The sequence below is a fragment of the Epargyreus clarus genome, unplaced genomic scaffold (genome assembly GCF_041222505.1).
Source record: "Epargyreus clarus isolate Ecla_fem2 unplaced genomic scaffold, WU_Ecla_fem_2.2 ptg000029l, whole genome shotgun sequence".
NCBI classification, from domain to species: domain Eukaryota; kingdom Metazoa; phylum Arthropoda; class Insecta; order Lepidoptera; family Hesperiidae; genus Epargyreus; species Epargyreus clarus.
In genome coordinates this window covers 4431366-4451426 of record NW_027332235.1, presented here as the reverse complement: position 1 = coordinate 4451426, position 20061 = coordinate 4431366, and the positions used below count along the sequence as shown (strand labels likewise).

The 20061-nt window shown below is 33.9% G+C and overlaps 2 protein-coding genes across 3 annotated transcripts; one reads left to right on the top strand and one right to left on the bottom strand.

Moving 5' to 3' along the window:
- The first annotated feature begins 349 nt into the window (after window positions 1-349).
- CAPA (CAPA/CAP2b protein) lies at window positions 350-8129 on the top strand. The gene is made up of 5 exons (XM_073089529.1): window positions 350-444; window positions 4985-5056; window positions 6271-6381; window positions 7131-7349; window positions 7776-8129. The coding sequence occupies exons 2-5, from the start codon at window positions 4990-4992 to the stop codon at window positions 7868-7870; spliced, it is 492 nt and encodes a 163-aa protein (XP_072945630.1). The 5' UTR covers window positions 350-444; window positions 4985-4989; the 3' UTR covers window positions 7871-8129.
- Window positions 8130-13853: 5724 nt separating this feature from the next.
- Window positions 13854-19948, bottom strand: LOC140754438 (uncharacterized). 2 transcript variants are annotated; one of them, XM_073089450.1, is made up of 4 exons: window positions 19780-19948; window positions 18785-18847; window positions 14634-14804; window positions 13854-14113 (listed from the first exon to the last, which is right to left on the bottom strand). In XM_073089450.1, exons 2-4 carry the CDS (start codon window positions 18837-18839, stop codon window positions 13905-13907), a joined length of 435 nt encoding a protein of 144 aa, XP_072945551.1. In that variant the 5' UTR covers window positions 18840-18847; window positions 19780-19948; the 3' UTR covers window positions 13854-13904. The 2 variants fall into 2 exon arrangements, with proteins under 2 accessions (XP_072945551.1, XP_072945550.1); XM_073089449.1 differs by having other exon boundaries at window positions 19796-19948.
- Window positions 19949-20061: the final 113 nt, after the last annotated feature.

The following is a 20061-nucleotide window of genomic DNA, read 5'->3' as shown; positions in this document are numbered from 1 at the left end:
GTCGGGGTATACATGTACATACCATCGTATGGTATGATTTCGAATGTGTTGACTTCGCGAAACAAATATAAATGTTTACATGAATAATTGTAGGGTTAGTAAGCTTATTTTTTATACTCGGGAATTGCGGGACACTCAATATACTCATAGGACAATCGACGAGATTTTAAGATCGCGTAACTCCGAATTCGCGTAAGTCGGGGTAGCGTAAGTCCGGGTATTACTGTACTTACCATTATTAAATAATCAACAAATGAAAACCATAATATTACATTACCTTGTCCACTAAACCACAAAAAAACTACAGCACTATTATTACGTTCTTTCCCATCTCTAACTTCGTGGCCGCAAAGTTTGGGCGGCGCTGGCGGGCGGGCGGCCCGCCCTATATAAAGACGGATCTGCATCTGAGCCCAACATTCAACAGCAACAGGTTGGATCGAGGTAAGTGTTTGTCACTTGTCACTTGTCACAGTGTTACAATATATAATATACACTTTACACTTGTGTGTAGAATGTGAGCTATCTTATATATTTTGTTTCGTGAATATTGAAAAGTGAAGATATCGTTGAAAAGTGTATTTTTGAGATTATAGTTAAAATATTTTTGAAATAGTTCATTTTAGGAATTTTTACTAATATTACAAATCCGACGCGATTTTAAGTTATTTAAAGTGCAGTAACTTGTGATTTAATAATTAATTTTCTAAACTCACCTTTTTCATAAAAAATACATGTTATATTGGTGCGAATATACATATTGGTGCGATTTTATGCGGTATTAAAAATAAAGCATTCAGCCATTAGGGGATGATGGCTAAACTTAAACTTGATTTTTATTATCGAGAGGTATGAAAGTCATATTAATAGTATCTAATTTCTTCTTCACTTCTTGTATTCGAATTGAATCTCAAGTTATTATTTTCACTATATATTTGTATTATTTTTCTTGGCGGTCTTGATTTTGCTTCAGCTTGATTAGTACGTCGTAGAACCGCGAATTGATACTACCCTATCTATTACGACTAGATTTTTTCCTACTAGTGTATGTTGTTTCACTTGACACGCAAATCACACAACAACAACATACAAGAGTAAAAGGCAATTTCTTATATTCCTGCTCGATCCGCATATGAACAATTAGGAAAACATGCCTAACATTTTAAAGGGAGAAAAGGTAATCGTGATTAAAGTACAGGAATACTATTTTTATACTAGGTAAAGAACCAGATAATTCTACAATATGTATTTCACCGGCTAATGATAAAAATAACTCATGTTACATCATTATAAGTAGCTACTCTAAATGTTTTAAAGGGGTGATTTAGATAAAATATTAAGTTTAGTAACCTAGTCGACTCAGGATACCTACTATACAATTAAAAAGATACAATCTAATCATGTTAATTAGGTTTACAGTCTACGAAGGCAAAAGGGCTTGTCGTTATTGGAAATTTAACGAAGATCGCACGACTTATATAAGTATAGCTTAAATAACCATAATAAAAAGTTTTTAATAATTTAATCCCTAATTAGAGATAGTTTGTAACATATATTCAATCTCCCAAAATTTTGTGTTAATTACATTACATGTGAATAACTTAATTTTATAGATTTCTGTTTTTGTAAGCTTTTTAAAACGGTTTATTCTTTTGGTAAAAATGTTAATCTGCATTTAAGTCCATGTAAAATTTCCTGTTTAATTGCTTTTAATTAAATTATTAATTAGCGATAGTATTCGCTTTTTGTCCCATCAACACGATAATTAAAGTGGTATATTTTAGTAGAGATTCTTAGCTGAGATTGTTCAGGAACCTTATTGTACATGTATAGTTACAGGTCGTTTTTATATTCGAAAGTCATGTAAGTTTAATTAAAACGGAATCAAGTGCATTTAAAGATTGAGTAATGAAAAATAGATACAAAATAAGATAGGACATTTGTAGGTATAATAAATACACTATCTTATTACGATTTAAAATTTAATTTATCCAATCTCCAATGTACCTATTAATTAGTATTTTATTATTTTAAAATGTGTATTTACACATGCGGTTCACACGAAAATATACACGTAGAGTTCACGTTATTCTTATATTCGTTCTATTTAGAAAAATTAAGTTGTGAGTTCTATTTAGAAATTCTTCTAACGTAATTTAAGTACACAAACACAAAAGACTGTTAAAGTAAAAGATTCTCTGAAATTCAAAGAAAGAGAAGGTATCTTAGTTGATGTTTAATTTTATTTCTTGAAGATATACCTGACATAAAAGAATTATTCTCGACCTCATCCCGAATGGAAAAACTATTAATATTATTTCATTTATATGACCCAAATGTAATATTTCAATATTGAGGATTATATGACGAGCTTTTTGAAAATTCAAACCGCTTTGATTAACTATCCTCCTGTAACTGTTCTACTCCTTGCAAAAGGTATTTTTTTTTATATTTTATATTTTGTACAATTTAGCGAGAAAGGTTTAGTGTCTGTAGTAGTTATATCTAGTGTCAAACCAAATTAGTAAAACTCTTTGTCATTCGACAATGACATCATTATCGTCACTCAAATTGTAACAGCATTGTTGCTGTGGATATACATCTCTATCACATATTTCAGACCAGGATTGGTCTGAAATATGTGATAGAGATGCTGAAGATTTAATAATATATTTGTTTGCTGCTCGTACTTTCTTTAATTAAATGCTTATTTACCTAAATTTGAAATGCCACAGCTTTTACGCCCTAGATAATTCTGAAACTAAAGCATTCAACCAAGTGCTAAAGTGTCGTATCGTGGTACTTTGAACGTAATTAAAAGTAGCGTCGGGAAGATCCACGACGTGAATCGTAAAAAATCACGACGTAAACTTGGTGAAACGTTATGGTTAGGTTCACCAGCGATATTTTTTAATAAAATTATTACTCTTTTACATACTTAGTATTTTCATGACTGATGGAAGGCACTTTGGCATAACGTTACAAAACTTTTCAGCACTCATTTTCACAACGTCGCGTTCTTATACTTAAGGCACACATTATATTGGACTAAACTTTAGTCTAATTATTCCATATATCGACTTACAGGTCTATCTAACTAAGCATTACAAATTATTTGGAAGAACACCGCTAGAAGTTTTGCTATATATAGGTAACAATTTTAATTAAATAATATATGCGTTGTGGTTTACTCAAAATTTTATTAACTAATCAGGTCAAAGTACATATTAACAAAAATAAGTTCATGTAGCTTTTGAGCTTAACTCATTGTCTTGCATCATGTGCAGCTCTCCTCCAGTTTGCGCAAAGGATTGAAACTGATCGAGTTTAACGTTCAATATTAAAAAAGTTAGTTTCAAAATTTGCTCTTCATAGAGGAACTTTTTGATTTTTTGTTACTTTTGTAAATTTTGGAATAGGTTAACTCGATCTACATAAAATGTACCTATTTTTTTTGGTTTGCGAGGGGAAAGTTTCAGTTATCGGGATCTTAAATAGAAGATATCTATGGTTTAGAGTGAATTCCCATCATGGTCTCGGCAGATAGATACATAACAAATTTCGAAATATAACGAATTATTTCTGTCTCCCAAAGACACGTAGATTTTTTTATTATGTAGAATTATTGTAAATAGTTACTGTGACCCATACCCATGGATAATGGAAATTTATAATCCACCTTAATCAAGGTGAGTCTTATCCAAGGTCGGTCGGGAATGAGTTGGTAACCGTGGTAAAGGCACCAGATTCTTTAAACCAGAACACAGCACCGCTTAATACTCCTGTTGTAAGATATAGATGTGGTGGTGATACTATTGGAGTCGAACTACGAAGGGTTACTTTCAGAATAACATCGATTTTATGTCTCTGTTAAAACTATTGAATCGATTTGTACAGAATTTTCGGTTAACGATATAAGAATTAGGGTTCCTGTATAAAATAAAAAAACCCAGCGCACGTGTAGGCGGCTGATTATAATAGCGCTAAGATATTCTTTGAAACAAAGCGAAATAGAAAAAACCGTATTTAAACAATTGTTATCTCTAATTTTACTGTAAAATAGAGGGGAATAAGAGACGGGTTTGCTTTCGTTCCCACGGGACCCTGTCCATACAGCGTCATGTTTCTATATTCAAAAAACAAATACCTACGGAACAATTTGCGTTTAATCTGACTCATTGTCTCTTGGCAATAGATAATGAAAATTATTCATATTCTTTTTCTCCGCGCTCGGTATACTGTTAGTTTTGTGATTTTTTTGTGAGCCAAAATTATGAATACCTTTATTTTTTATCTAGGGCAGTTGTTTAAAGCCTAATAGATTAGTTTCAAGGTGGTAGAACCCTTTGTGATTCGACTCCGGTGGTACCACCGCCACACCTAGCCCAGTGTTAAGCGGTGCTGTGTTCTGATTTGAAACGTGTGGTACGGGAGACATTATTTTCCGAGGCGTTCCAGCTTAGTTTTCAGGGGTAGCGGCGCATCGATGGCTGACCTCAAGTAGGAATCTAGGTCTAATGCTATCTGGGGTTGATTACAGATGTCCATGGGCGGCAGTAGCCACTTACCATCAGGTGGACTGCATGCTCATCGGCTACTCCTATATTATAAATAAAATAGATGTTGGCCCAGTAGTTAAGAAAAATCTAACTAAACCAATCGGCCTAAGCATAATAGTCCTGCTAAAATTAGAAATAAGATCTCGGTAAAAGCTTACTCATTAGATCCTGAGAGGGATAAACCATCTTTACACACAACATGGGTCAATACAATCAGTGGTAAGATTTCTAAGTTATGAACACAGTGATACGTGATTTTATATTTTATTAGGTAATCTTTTTTATGTGCTTGATTCTGTAATTAATATTTCATAATGATCAGATTTTCATTTTTTTATAATAATTTCTTTTTTCCGTGATAATAAACTCGTCAAATATAAAATCGTTTGACAAAGACAATTTTTGATTTTTTTTATTTTCAACAGGCAAAATGCAGTCTGCCGGAAGAATCATCCTGTCCCTGTTCGTCATATCCCATGTGGTCACCAGCGCCTATCGTAAGTTTCTTTTAATTAACAAAATAAAAAATAAAAATTACTTTTAAAGGTGGTAGAGCCCTGTGGTAACTCCGGTGGAAGCACCACCCCTATTTCTGCTAAAAAAAAGCAGTGTTAAGCGTTGTCTTTCGCTTTGAAGGGTGTGGTAAGAGACTTATTCGAGGCGTTTCAACTTAGTCAACGGATAGCCACGCATCTGTGGCTAATTTTATCTGGAGTTGATTACAGATGACCTTGGGTGCCTGGAGCTTACTATCACGTCGAGTTTTTTTTAAGTAACATATTGATACTTAAAAATCTCCATTTTTTGTTTTATGTTCCTTGTTTATCTTCTGTCAAATCTCGTTTACTTAATAATATTAATATACAATCTATAGACTAATGGTGAAATAATGTTAAATAACAGACCTACTACCCTCTACTCTCTTTCATAACAAAAAATAAACTAAGGTATCTTAAACGTTTTTGTAAATCCTTTCATACGCTCCTATAATGGCGGTACACGCAAAACTTATTGAAATAGATGGGTGGATTTAACCCCTATTTGTAGTCGAAAGCTAAAAGCATTTTTCAGCCAATTTGCGGGATCTTTTCAATCCCTAAAACCTGCAATTTATTTTTAAAAAGTATAATGTGAGCTCAAAAATGAATCCGCCATTAATTTTGATCACGGGACGGGATCAATTTTCTTTTATAGAACGCTTATCTTTAAGCTATTGTTCGCTTTCGTTCATCCTCGGATAGATTAAGGAATGTTTATAGAATACCTACCGGAAAAGCAAATAATGGAGTTACCCACTTACCTACTTACGGTTGTTTCCAAAGTAACAAATTAAATAGTGCTATTTGAAAAACGCCTTTGCTAAATATTCGAATAATGTTTTCGAGATCAATTGCGATCTTTTGTGTAAAAAAAAAGTATGTAGTCTGTCTGATTTTAATGGCCTATGCGCCCATGGATACATGTGACCATGTGTTGTGAAGGTACTGATCATCTGTCACCGAAAAGATGCGTTTAAAAAGTAAATTTAGTAAATGACACATCCATTTTTGTACTAAAACAGCAGTGTTACATTGCTATATCTGGTTCGAAGTAGTACGTGGTTGTCATCGCCTACCATTACTGTTTCAAGGATGGACACGGAGTCTTCTGTCACATTAGGTGCTTTTGGTTAATTATAGTATTTGATTACTAAAAATAATCAATATTACAGATAGCGGCGCAAAATTACGTCGTGATGGGGTTCTAAACTTGTATCCGTTCCCACGAGTGGGCAGGTCAGGCCCACAGACCTGGAAAATTCCTATAAACGACTTATACCTAGGTAAGTATTTCTTATTCATAACTTAATATTTCCAAAAAATAGGTACCTACATAATGGTAACTTTATTTATAAGATGCGAAAAAAATATTTTGAGGAGAAGTGTTCAAAACTTAATGAGTTATATCTAATTCAATACTTAGGACGGTCCACCAACTTTTTAGAAATGAAATGAAATATATTTATTTGTATAGGCCAACGACGGCACTTACAAATTGTCAGGTACAATATTTTTCTTAAAGTACTACCGGATCGGAACGCGACCTAGAAGTACTACTAGACTTACCTTCTAGAAGTGCTCTCCTCAATAAAATCTCTGAAGGTGGTAGAACCCTATGTGATCGACTCCGGCGACACCACCGCTACACCTATTTCTGCCTAATAACAGCAATGCTAAGCGGTGCTGTGTTCTAGTTTGAAGGGTTGGTAAGGAAGACATATGTTTTTGAGGCATTGCAGCTTAGACATCTAGGGTAGCAATGCAATTGTGGCAACCTAAGCGGGGACTATTTATATCTGGGGTTGATTATAAATATGGGCGGCAGTTGTTACAAACAATGGACTGCATGCCCTCTTGCTACTCTTACTTTTTTTTATAAATTAATCTAAGGATTAAGCAGACGTGCTACCGGATGGAAAGTAGTCAACGCCGCCTATGGACTATTGCAACACCAGAGGAGTCGCCAATGCATCGCCGGCTTTGGATGAAAAATTTGGATTACTTTTCTACTTAAAACACTATATTTTATCAGAATCCGAACCAGCAATCAAGAGGCAGTTGTACGCATTCCCACGCGTGGGCCGCACCCCGCTCTCCCCTTACGACCTCTCACCGCTGAAGTTGGAAGAGCTGCTCCTGAAGGCCAGGGGCCGGAGCCACGGCTTCGTGAAGCGCGAGAGTGAAGGTGACCCTGACAATGGCATGTGGTTTGGACCCCGGCTTGGACGAGGGTTCAGGAGTGATGATGATGGTAAGATATGATGATGAATTGATGACTCTCTTGAGTTACTTTTTTATAGGTACTTAATTATAAACAAAGGGAAAGGCTCATTTTTAAGAACTTACGTTGTTTTTTCATAAATTTTCATGATAACTATTTTTTAATTTTTTATTAATCATTGACTGGTTATGTGGCATATTTTTAACTACAAAATTTTGTATAAGGAACTAAAATATGTAATTTTCACCTATAAACGATTAGTATTATTCTTAGTGGCCAATTTGAGACTTAAAAACAAGAAGATACATGGGTCTTTAAACAAGAATCGTTATTTTAAAATTATTATAAGATATAATCATCAATATCATCAAGACATTACTATCCCACGGCTGGGCACGGGTCTCCTTTTAAATAAAATACTGTCTTAAGATATAATATACGCATCAATTTTTACAGATGTCAGCCAAAATGGTAGCAGTGAAAGGAGCGAGCAAGAACAAATTGAACCGGACCACGTTGATAGGGAAAAACGACAAACGAAACATGCGTAGAATAATTTACATACAGGCACATTCAATACCATATATCCAATATTAACAATATTCTGGAAGTTACTAGAAGGATTTGCATACAACGCTCTGAACGCTAAAAATGCCTTTTTTCTAAACTTGTAGCTTGCTTCGAAATATTCAAAATAAGAATGTTTTTAAATACAGAATGTCGATTGATGAGTAATTGGGATAAACTGTCAATAATATTGAAAAAAGTAACAATTATCTCTATTCAAATTCCTAAGTTTTCAGCTCTTACTGCAATACACAAACATACCTACAAATCTAATTCATTTTTATTTTGAAAAATGAAAATTACAAAGTGTAAACCTTTAACTTTTCCTAAACTATTCGTTTTTTCGTTATTATTATGTAATAATGAGTATTTTATATATTATGTATATTTTCTCAACAGTTCAGCAGCCATTTTGGAATATTTTGACACTTGTTAATATTATTGATAGTATCGATACCATTTAAAGTTTTTTCGACATTTTTCTCCAAAATATAATCCATCCTCCGTATCTTATTATTATTTAAAATGTTGTAAATGATTAATTGTAACAATTCTCTTTTAACTTTTTTAATTATAAGACCTGTATTCTCGGCGTACTAATTACTTAAGGTTATAAACATATATATTAAAAAATGTTAATAGAATGACAACATTTTACCGGAGATATTTCTAAGGCTGGGTGGATTTTCTTAGTATGAGTAAGTTTAGTTACAAATGTAAGTACTACGTCGTATAGTTAATCCACGAAATGTTTCCGGTAAAATTTGCAGTTCTATGTGATTTCTATTATGTAAAATAGTTATTGAAAGAAATTAATAAAACATAAAATACATGAAATAAAATGTAACGCAAGATTGTTTATTTCTTTTTAAATCCTATTATTTTTTTTATTTATGGAAAATGACCATAAAATAGATTAACCATCTGATAACTGTTTTATTTTTGGACAACTCACGTGGAGGAATGGATAGCTACCGCGTTTCTGGTTTGAGTCCCGGTCAAGTAAACATCCAAATGACTAAAAGATTAACTCCGGCCTTATTAATAAAAAACGCTTATTCCAACCTTAATCCATAGTTAAACCTGGACAAGTTAAACCTAGAGTAAGAAAGTATTAACTTGTTATAACAATGTCATTAATAAACATGGAGTAACCTCGGAATAACTATTTATTTCTTAGTCCAGGTTTATCGAATAAAATATAGCAACACTCACATTTTAAAAGTAAAAAGAATGAGTCAATGAATAAATTCATGTATAAAAATGACAGTGAAAGCGTATATATTGAGATTGACAAATTCAAACTCGACAGCTTTCAAGAGTTCAAAATAATCAAATGTCTTGAAATGTCTAAACTTGATACTATATAGCGGTTTGTGTTTGTATTTGAAATACATCAAATTTTAAACCAAGTGCAAGGAAAATTAACCAAAAACGAGCTCGCTCAATTAACTGCGATGAAGAAGAATGGGAAATTCGTAACGATAGTTATTTCGTGGACCTTATTTGTTAATGACGTGATCTTTATGAAAAAAATATTTATTCTTTCAGCAATTATTTCGTTCTGTGCTAAAAGAGTATGCGGAAATAATAGAAAATAAAGGAAGTCCTCAAAAGGTGTCTTTTTATGAACTTGAATGCAAATTAATATAAAAAATAGATATTACTATGACAAATTTCATGTCAATTACCATTGATATACGCTTATTCCATCCTTAAACCATCCTTAAACTAGGTAGTGACACGGACTAACTTTTACGCCAAGATTAGACTCGGAGTAGCTTACTCCCTCCCTACAACATGTTTATTAATATTGATAAACTTTCATTACGACTAGTTTTAAAGTTACGCTTGCTCTAATCCACATTTATTAATAAGGCCGTATTATTATGAGTGTGGGATATCAAATTTTCATAAAAAAATACATAATAAATAAATAAATAAAAATGATTTATTGCATCAAAAGTAGTACATTGTTTTACAATATTGTTGGGTACCCTCTTTTGAGTACGTTAGTACCTGTAGTAGAGGGTCCCGCTCTTCCCTTATACAATACTAAGTACTAATAAATACAATTTTCCAAATATATTATAATTTAATATAATTATTTGAACAATGTTGAATTTATTTTATTTTATAATTAAGAATATATGTATATAAAATAAATATAATATAATATAGTGGATATATAGTGAATATGAAATAGTATCTGTGTATTATGTCTGTGTGTGTGTGTGTGTGTGTGTGTGTGTGTGTGTGTGTGTGGATGTGTGTGAATGTGTGTGTATGCTTACGTATGTGTATATGTAAGTGTAAGGTGCATCAGGTGAAGGTACAAAGAAGAGATTCTGTTTCTTCATAATTAAGTTTTTGTAACCAATCTTTTAAACATTTTTTACAGTCATAGTATTTCATAGTGTATATATCTACATCCTGGTTTATTTTATTAAATAGATAAATAGATAGTCTTACGTATTGTCTTGATGCAAATTTACTTTTAAATAGGTCGGTATAGGGCAATGTATACTTTCTACGTTTATTCGCCACTGGAGGCTGATATTTTAAGCTTTTATGAAGTTTTAGAATAGTTGCTGATACGTAAAGTTTTCTTACCGAGAGCAGGCCAGACAATTTGTATAAATCAGAAGTGGGGAATCTATACGGTTTGCAGTACATCACTTTTATCAGGCATCTTTGAGCTCTTTCAAGTTCAAGGAACCTTGTCTTAGCTGCTCCGCCCCATATAGGAATGCAGTAGCTCATCGTAGATTGGACTAGGGCTATGTATACTTTATTTAGCAATGATTTTGTACATACATGCCGCAGGGACTTAAATATCCAGATTAGTTTCCTGATCCGGGTTGCCATCAAATCCAGATGCGAATACCAAGTTAACCTCTGGTCAACCATAACCCCAAGGTATTTTACATTGGATACTTTATTTATTTGAGGGCAGTCACAGTCAGAGTGTAAGTCTGGACATCTATGAATTTTTATTTTAAAGTCCGGTGGTGGTTGTGTTTTATTAGATTTCGTAAAGCAGACATAATTTGTTTTAGAGATGTTCAAAGTTAGTAAGTTCTCATTTAGCCACTTTGCTACCTCGGCCAGACCTAATTCTGCTGTTTTCTTTACAGAGGACCACGTATCTCCTGCGAAAACAATTGCAGTATCATCTGCGTATGAAAACAGCTGCCCGTCCCTAAGTTCCATATTCTATTTTTAAAAATATTCCATATTTTAACATCTATTTTTAAAAAACATAATAATTTAGTAGCTCAGTTTCATGTAACAATGAATAAAGTATGAAGCAAGAATTTAATCAAAGCAACAGTCACCTCAGTTTAATCTTAAATAATAAGAGATGATCTACGCCGCGGGCTTTGAGTGGACAAATTAATATTTTATAAATTCTGTACCACTAGATTTCTCACAGAAAATTGGACTATTAAGTTTTTATAATATTGATGTAACAAACGCTAATCTTATGCTACGTGACAATTGCCGTCTATGGACATCTGTAATCAACCCCAGATAGGATTGGATATTTCTACCTGAAGTCAGCCACAGATGCGCTGCTACCCCTGAGGTAAAAGGTGGTACGCCTCGGAAAAGTATGTCTCCCTTACTACACCCTTCAAACCGGAACACAGCAGTGCTTAACACTGCTGTTATGAGGCAGAAATAGGTGTGGCGGTGGTGTCGCCGGAGTCGTAAAAACGCCAGATAACTCTTCTGTCACAGATAGGTTGCTACCACTGAGGGCTAAGTTGGAACGCTTCGGATAGGAATGCCTCCCTTAAAACCCTTCAAACAATACAGCATCAAACACCTTTGTTACTAGGGCGGTGTGGCGGTTGTGCCTTCGGCGTCGAACAAGAGAAGGTTTTACCACCGTTAAGCATAATAATACTTACTTAAGAGGAAGAAAACTGTACATAATATTATATCGGAAGGGTTGTAAAAATATTAAATAGTTTTTACATTATAATAATTTTCTTAAATTACTTAAAAATTAATTGACTATACCAGGTACATAATATTTGTACTGGTCCACTACAGCACAAACCATTAAACTACTCAGTTTTCTATAGCTCAAAGAATAATGGTATAGAGAGTCCAAAGAATAAGAAGGTATAATGTAAATAACTGAAGTAAGGAGTAATTTTTGGGAGCAAAATAATAAAAAAGTTTTGCTGCGTCAAATGAATGGACTCGTACGCACAAATATAATTATTTTTTGTTATAGTTCTACAACGCACTGAGCGTCTAGATTGTATAATTAAGTACATGTTCTAATTTTGTTATTATTAGTAGATATGCATAAGTTTAAGTCGCCCACTATGGGCTCCATGGCATTTATGAATGCTTCCTAGGAGTTCATTAATGCCATCAATTCTTCCTTCAAATGCTAAGAATTATGAGTACCTATACTATACTATATAATATACAAATTATATTGGACAAAACCATAGTTCGGAGCAAATTAGCTGTAACAAACGGACAGACAGATGCAGATTTGTTCTTTCTTACGGAACCCTAACAAACCTTAATCATAACATATGGATTAGGTTCATATAATATTATAGTATAATATATCGCTTGCAGTGATACCACACAATATTAGAACACATTTTACCACCGCTCGCACTGGAGCCATACCAAACGAAACCAAAGTTAAATGCAAATAGCGCGTGTGCGCGGTCCAAACCGGGAGATTTCCGCGACCGCCAGGTCCGTGCGCCGCGGATCACGACGACCAGCTGCGTGCCGCGCGACACTCGTAACGGATTAGCAATCACACGAGCCTCTAGCAAATGTCACGCATTATCAATTAATGAACGCCCCCACCCACTTTTTCTCCGATGAGCGCGGTCGTTTTTATAATATCAAATAGTATATATAGCACTTTTAAAAAAATGAAAGGAGAATTATTATAAAAACAAAAACTTGACTGCTTAAAATACAGACTATGTTGCTTTTAAACCCGTCAAACCATTTGTGTAACCTGGAATGCTTAATAATGTGTCATACAGACATATGTTTGAAAAACATTACACTCTGCTGTCGGGTAAAAAAGTAGGATAACCTAAACATTACCAGTCCTAAACGATCATACGACTAACATTCATATAAAACAAGTATTTTACCTATATTGTAGTTGTAAAATAAAAATAAGCACTTTGTTACTCGCTTACAGTGGGACCACATAAAACTAGACCAAAGTAAAATGCAAATAGCGCGTGTGCGCGGTCCAAACCGGGAGATTTCCGCGACCGCCAGGTCCGTGCGCCGCGGATCATGACGACCAGCTGCGTGCCGCGCGACACTCGTAACGGATTAGCGATCACACGAGCCTCTAGCAAATGTCACGCTTTTATCTATTAATGAACGCCCTCACCCCCTAACGATTCCGTGTTGCACCCCCGCGAAGTATTTTTAGATTTTTACGCGCATTTCCAACACTTCTTCATGAGTTTTTGACGAAATATAATAGGGCAGGTCAAACCGGTCGGTGATGTGGGAACGATTTATTATATTTCCTATGAGAAATAATTTATCGCCATTAATTTGTCACAATCATTATGAATACACGTTAATAGACTGATATTAAAAAAATAAGCTTTTATTAGAGTCTTTAGTAATTTACTTATTCACAATGTTTTTTTACAAAATACGAATTAGTTAGCCAAGCAAACATCGTCTCTACGGCCTCTCTACCCAGGGGGCCTCGTGCCTCTAGGGGTCAACGGAAAAAAATGTCGCCGGAATGAACCCATTATTGACTGGGGGCCTCCATTCCACTTTCCTCCCCGGGTCTCCGATGACCTTGTGGAAGAGGGGCCCGCAAAATGTATTTTGCCCACATCAAATTTAGGTCTTACGACTGATTATGGTAACAGCTATTAATTACTAAAGAAAAGATTACAATTCGATTTATAAGATAGACATAATAATAAAACAATATTTAATCATACTTACATATATTCAACTCCAATAAATATTATCAATAACAAATCATATTAACCAATACAAAGAGGAAAGTAGCAACAGGGTTATGTAGGGAGGGTGAAACTTTTCACCTCCATTACACATGTCCCCAAAACACTGACACACGGTACCCAGGTGGTCGCTATTATCATCCTTGTAACAGTCCTTATCCTTGTTTCGGATCCAGCCGCAGCCCCGGGTGACTCGGACCTCTGAGTCCTTGTGTGGGTGAAAAACTGGAAATAGAAATATTTTTTATCATTATAACATACAAAACATAAAGAAGTTTTGTTTCTTTCTATCATTCTTTTTTACAATTTTAATAAGTCTAGCAGACGAGTATGCACTCCACCTGATGGGAAGTGGCTACTGTCGCCCATGGACATCTGTAATCAACCCCATATAGGATTAGATATTCTTATCAAAGGTCAGTAACAGACGCGCCGCTGTCCCTGAGAACTAAGCTGGAACACTTATATATAATTATGTCTCCTTTACTACAACTTTCAAACCAGAACTCAGCAGCTAACACTGCTATTATTAAGTAGAAATAGCTGTGGTGGTGGTGGTGGTGCTGCCGGAGTCAAACAACAGAGGGTCCTACCACCTTCAAATCTATCTATCTTTCTTTATCTCTAGTTTTTATGTTTATTATGTCCTTCTTTCTAGTGTATTTGATGGTCCGCTCTGCAGCCTATTCTGACGGTAATCTGACTTACTGGTTTGCACTGGTTTGTTTGGTGTAAGTCCACTTACTGGTTTGCACGATCTTCCTGCAGAAGAAGCTCACGGCAATGGACCTCGGGATAGCAGTCTCGCAGTTCACGATCGGAATGATGCGCGAGCGCAACTCCTCTTCATACTTATTGATGTCCAAACAGGCGGAGTTGTTTGCACTGTTGCAGTAGTAACAGTAGATTGCGAATGCTGAAAAAATAGTAAAGACATACTTTATACAATGTGTGCTATACATTGTGATTAAGAAATTCAGCCTCTTGATCGGGGGGTCCGAGGTCAAATCCCACGCACCTCTGATTTTTCGAAATTATGTGCGTATTAGAAATTAGCAGTTGCTTAAACAGTAAAGGAAAACATACCATACATGGGAAGGATCGTGAGGTAAACTGCACACCTCACGATCCTTGAGAAATCTTAAAAACGTTCGAGAAATTTTAAAAAGGTATGTGAAGTCTACCAATATGCACTTGGCCTGCGCGGGCCTAATCGTTCTCATTCTGAGAGGAGGTCCGTGCCCAGAAGTGGGAGAATAATGGGTTGATAATGATGATTGCTATGTTATAGTTCCATTATTTCTAAATATTATACAGCTGACGAGATTGCTTGTTTGAATGCGCTTATCTTATCGTAGTATATTGTAGGTACGTTGGTTACGGAAGGTGTTGGCGATGCAGGTTGCTGGCTGACAATAGAAATAGGTTTTTATATATTTTTACCTTTTTTATACTTTATTTGTATATTTAAAAAAAGTGTGTGTGTGTCAGCTACGACGCACGATTGGAGTTTACTCCTTACGAATGATGATTATGATATATATCGAATAGAAAAAAGGGTAGGTAAATGAACGCATCCGCTAAAATGATAAGAGAAACAAACATATATCTGTAATTATTCGGATTATTTATATTACTTCAATAATGCGTATTACATAAAGTATGTTACAAAATAATATAAAATAGCGCCATCTAGTGGCAAGTTTTATAACTTGTAAGTTTGCAAGTTTATCAATCTATGTATTTTGGTTCCAAATATTATAATGGTAACTTAATATAATTGTTTATATTAAAGTAAATTTTAATATAATATAATTATTTATATTTAAAACAATGTTAAACGTTTTATAACTTAAAACTTAATAATTATAATTTCTTTGCCATCTATAAAATATCCTTGTTGCAATTTACGGATGAAATTTATATGAGACTCAATAAACATGTTATTATATGTAATTTGGATTGTTTCTGAATGTTTTATAATTCTAGAATTCATTTAAAACGTATTGCTAATTTTATATAACTTATTTTGAACATAATTCATTAGCAATAATTCTGTAATAAATATTAAATAATACTGTTTTGATTTTGCCCGTTTATCGTTGATAGATGGTGCTGATCAATAATGCATCCATTTTTATAAGTTATTTTAATATATCAGTAACTTACAAAAGCCTCTTTATGTTAAAAACTTATTTTGCTAATATTATATCTTATTCAATTGCTTACTGATTTTATATGTTACTCTTCTTTAAAAACGTTCATAAAAGATTGTTAATCATATTATGGCGCCAATGTTCATATTTTTCACAGTGTTTATAAATGATCAAACCTATAACTTAATTTATGCAAAAATGTAAACAAATTAGTTAATGACGTTTTAATGTTTTATATATTGCTAATTATTTTTATTGTAATAATTACTTTCATATGGGATTTGAACTTACTGTATCTTAAATTAATAAAAGCACTCTTGATTCATATTTTGGTTACCGTTACGCCTCAACTTTTCGTGTTACACTTGATTTTACTCCTCATAAAATTTCCGTACCGGGCCTTATAACTCAAATCGTTTCTTAAGGAGTAAACTCCAATAAACTCCAAAAAGAAAATATATTTGACTACTTCACTACTCAAGAAAGAAAAGAACGTTGTTTTTCTCCGATTCCCAATATAAGTAATAAAACCTCGATTTAGTTGGAATAGCCTTTGCTATAAGTGTTGCTGCGAGACACCGGAGCCCAACAGAAGGTTTAGTTACACTTTATAAAAATCGGTATTATAAAAATGGATAATCACGCCATCAAACATGTGGGAGGTAAATGTAAATGGTTTTATATTTTAACAAAGGAGGTTGTCTAAGAAGAAATTTGTACATTAAATGTCATGTCGTGTCAATGACATTAATTCCTGAAGTATTTTGGTACATAGAAGCTTATTGAGATGAATAAATATTTTATTCACTTTGAACATACAATAATTATTAATAGATTTCTTATCTATGGAATAAAGATATTCAAAAAAATATGAAGGGTGGTAGAACTCTTTGTGGTTCAACTCTGACGGCACCACCGCCACACCTATTTCTGCCTGTTAACAGTAGAGTTAGGCGCTGCTGTGTTCTCGTTTAAAGGATGTGGTAAGGGAGACATACTTTTCAGAGGCGTTCCAGCTTAGTCCTCACGGGTAGCGACGTATTAGTGACCTCAGGAAAGAAACTTATCTCCAGGTTGATAGCACATGTCTATGGGCAGCAGTCCACTTACCATCAGGTGGACTGCATGCTCGTCTGCTACTCCTACGAGTATATTACATATAAAACAAAAAAAAAACGTGTAAACAAGTTCATAATACGTCATATACAATTAAATTGAACAACAGAGTCGATTAAAAATTATCTATATGTAACAAGTAACGTATAGTAATTGCTACGCTACAAGAACCTCTGACCTTTTAAAATTATCGTGTGTAATTATGGTTCAAAGTAATTAGCGCTGTTTACAGATTGTCATATAAAAACATGAAATATTTTGCTTTCGTACGAATATTCATATAATTACACGCTATTTTTTAAAATATTTTAAATATATTTATTTAATTTTAATTAAAAATACATTTTAATATATTTATTAAAAATAAATTTTAATTTATTTATTAAAAATAAATTTTAATTTATATATTAAAAATAAATTTTAATTTTAATTTTATAGAATTTAAAAAATAGCAAGATGGATTGATTGTTGTATTTTTGTTGTTTGTTTTGTTATATGTTTGTTATATTATTATTTCACACTGACATTTTATACTATCTATGTTATTACAGTATTTTTAAATGTTCATACTCGTATTATTTTGTTAATTTGTTTGCCCTTTCCGATCGGTGGCACGATTAATTTGATTTCTTGAATATGTGTAATTTTGATCCAATAATAATTCTTACTTAACTATATTTAAATTTTATGACCTGACTACTTCTTGCCCGCGGCTTCGCCCGCGTTTAAAAGAAAATAATATGACATACTAACATACATAAAACTGAAAATTCGTACCTTTATTGGAATGACAGTAGCGCCATCTGGCGAAAATTGGTCGTACCAACTCTTCAGAGTTGTCCATGGCCATGAGCCCACGAAGGTTTGCTAAAGATCATCACTTGATCAAATGCATAGTTTACGATTCAATCCTTACTAATATCGATTAAAATAATCGACTTATTGGTCCAAAAGATCGATTCTCCGATTATATCTCTCCGATCGATCTTAGATCGCCATCCCTAGTTCCCGTGGTATTTCCGGGATAAAAACTATCCTATGTCCTTTCTCGGGTTTTCTATCTTTGTACAAAATTTCATTAAATCGTTTCTGTGGTTTCGGCGTGAAGAAAAGACAACCAGACAGACAGACAGACAGAGTTATTTTCGGATTTATAATATTAGTAAGGATTACATCGCCACTTACTAGTCTTTCATATCATTATTTGTGGCACAAGTATCTGTTGTGAATATGAAACATCAGAATGTTCATGGATCAGAATCCATACGAATTTGTAAAAACTTTAAAATAACGTCATTCATCAGGAATTAGAAACTTGGTATGACCGTGCACTATCTACCCTAAAAATTACGAATACACAATTAAAAACTATAGTTATATAACTATCTATAGTTATATCTCTACTAGCCGACCCGGCAAACGTTGTGTTGCCATATAAATAAAAAAATGTTAAGAGTGAACAACCCTTATCACTTAGAGGTGTGAAAAATAGATAGTAGCCGATTCTCAGACCTACTCAATATGTATATAAAAATTGGTGAAAATCGGTAAAGCCGTTTCGGAGGAGTACCGTAACTAGGATTGTGACACGAGAATTTTATATAAAAGATATAGAGATACTTACATTTACTGACGAAACTCATCAGAAGGATAAAAGAACATACTGCCTTCCCGTGCATTTTGTTTTCTGAAATAAAAAATAAATACTTCAGTGTTTGGTGGCATTATGCCAGTGGGTTACATAGAGTTCACAAGTTTATTTGGCACTTTGCCATTCACTCGTATGTAGAGTTCACAAAAAGTTTATCAGGCATGGCTGGCTGCAACCCTTATCCACTACTAGATAGAAAGCTCTCGCAAGTGGATAACTCGGAGTATACTTTCTTAAAGTCTATTTTATTCAGGAAGGAAAGGTAATCAGTATATTTCGACCACCGTTAAAAGTATGTCTTAAACATGGGGTAAAAGTGTGTCTTAATACTGGCAACGCATCTTTGATCGGCTTCAGGAAATCTTGTTCTATATTGTGTTTTTAAGAGGTGGACAGCATGCTCGTTTTCTACTTCAATCTTATAAAAAGTAGCTCCATTGTGGATTAATGGAAGCTATTAGTAATTTCTTAATTTCTGAAGGTAGTAGAACCCTCTGTGGTTCGACTCCGGCGGTACCACCGCCACACCTATTTCTACCTAATAACAGCAGTGTTAGGCGCTGCTGTGTTCCGGTTTAAAGGGTGTGGTTAGGGAGACATACTTTACCGAGGCGTTCCAGCTTAGTCCTCAGGGGTAGCGGCGCATCTGTGGCCGACCTCAGGTAGGAATATCCAATTCTATCCGGGGTTGATTACAGATGTCCATGGGCGGCAGTAGCCACTTACCATCAGGTAGACTGTATGCTCGTCTGCTACTCCGATATTATAAAAAAAAAATAAGTACAATTAGTGATTAAGCCACATATTCGATTCATAAAAAATGTAAAACAAACAACGAGATTTAAATTTCTTGCACGTTAACCCTTAAAATTTTATTGCTATAAACCAAGTCGACATAATTTAATTTTTTGTTTATATGTACAATTATATTACTATGCTTTAAGCAATAGAAATAAAATAGAACATACAAGTAAAATTGTGAACCTTTTTCGATGTATCCAATTGCTTAAAAACTATACGGCTAAACTTATGACGTCACTATTCGAAAACAAATTCTTAGTTAAGGTTACGAGTACGTACTATTAATTATTTATCACAAACACTTGCAACCAGTGAATGGTTTGAAACACTACTATATGAGCAGTGAGTAGGTAAGAAGTTCAAAGCGTGTAGTGCGATCGAGACGTTTTGATACTTATTGAGTTAAAATGAAATTGAATAAGTGAATGAAAGAAAAAAATGGTAATGCG

Bases quoted from the DNA above. Each gene is read 5' to 3' on its own strand.
- CAPA (XM_073089529.1), top strand. From the start codon at position 4,990: ATGCAGTCTGCCGGAAGAATCATCCTGTCCCTGTTCGTCATATCCCAT. The intron at 6,382-7,130 runs GTAAGTATTTCT...ATATTTTATCAG, and splicing joins TATAAACGACTTATACCTAG to AATCCGAACCAGCAATCAAG. The intron at 7,350-7,775 runs GTAAGATATGAT...CAATTTTTACAG, and splicing joins GTTCAGGAGTGATGATGATG to ATGTCAGCCAAAATGGTAGC.
- LOC140754438 (XM_073089450.1), bottom strand. From the start codon at position 18,839: ATGCACGGGAAGGCAGTATGTTCTTTTATCCTTCTGATGAGTTTCGTC. The intron at 14,805-18,784 runs GTAAGTATCTCT...CTATTTTTTCAG, and splicing joins GATGAGTTTCGTCAGTAAAT to CATTCGCAATCTACTGTTAC. The intron at 14,114-14,633 runs GTAAGTGGACTT...TTCTATTTCCAG, and splicing joins CAGGAAGATCGTGCAAACCA to TTTTTCACCCACACAAGGAC.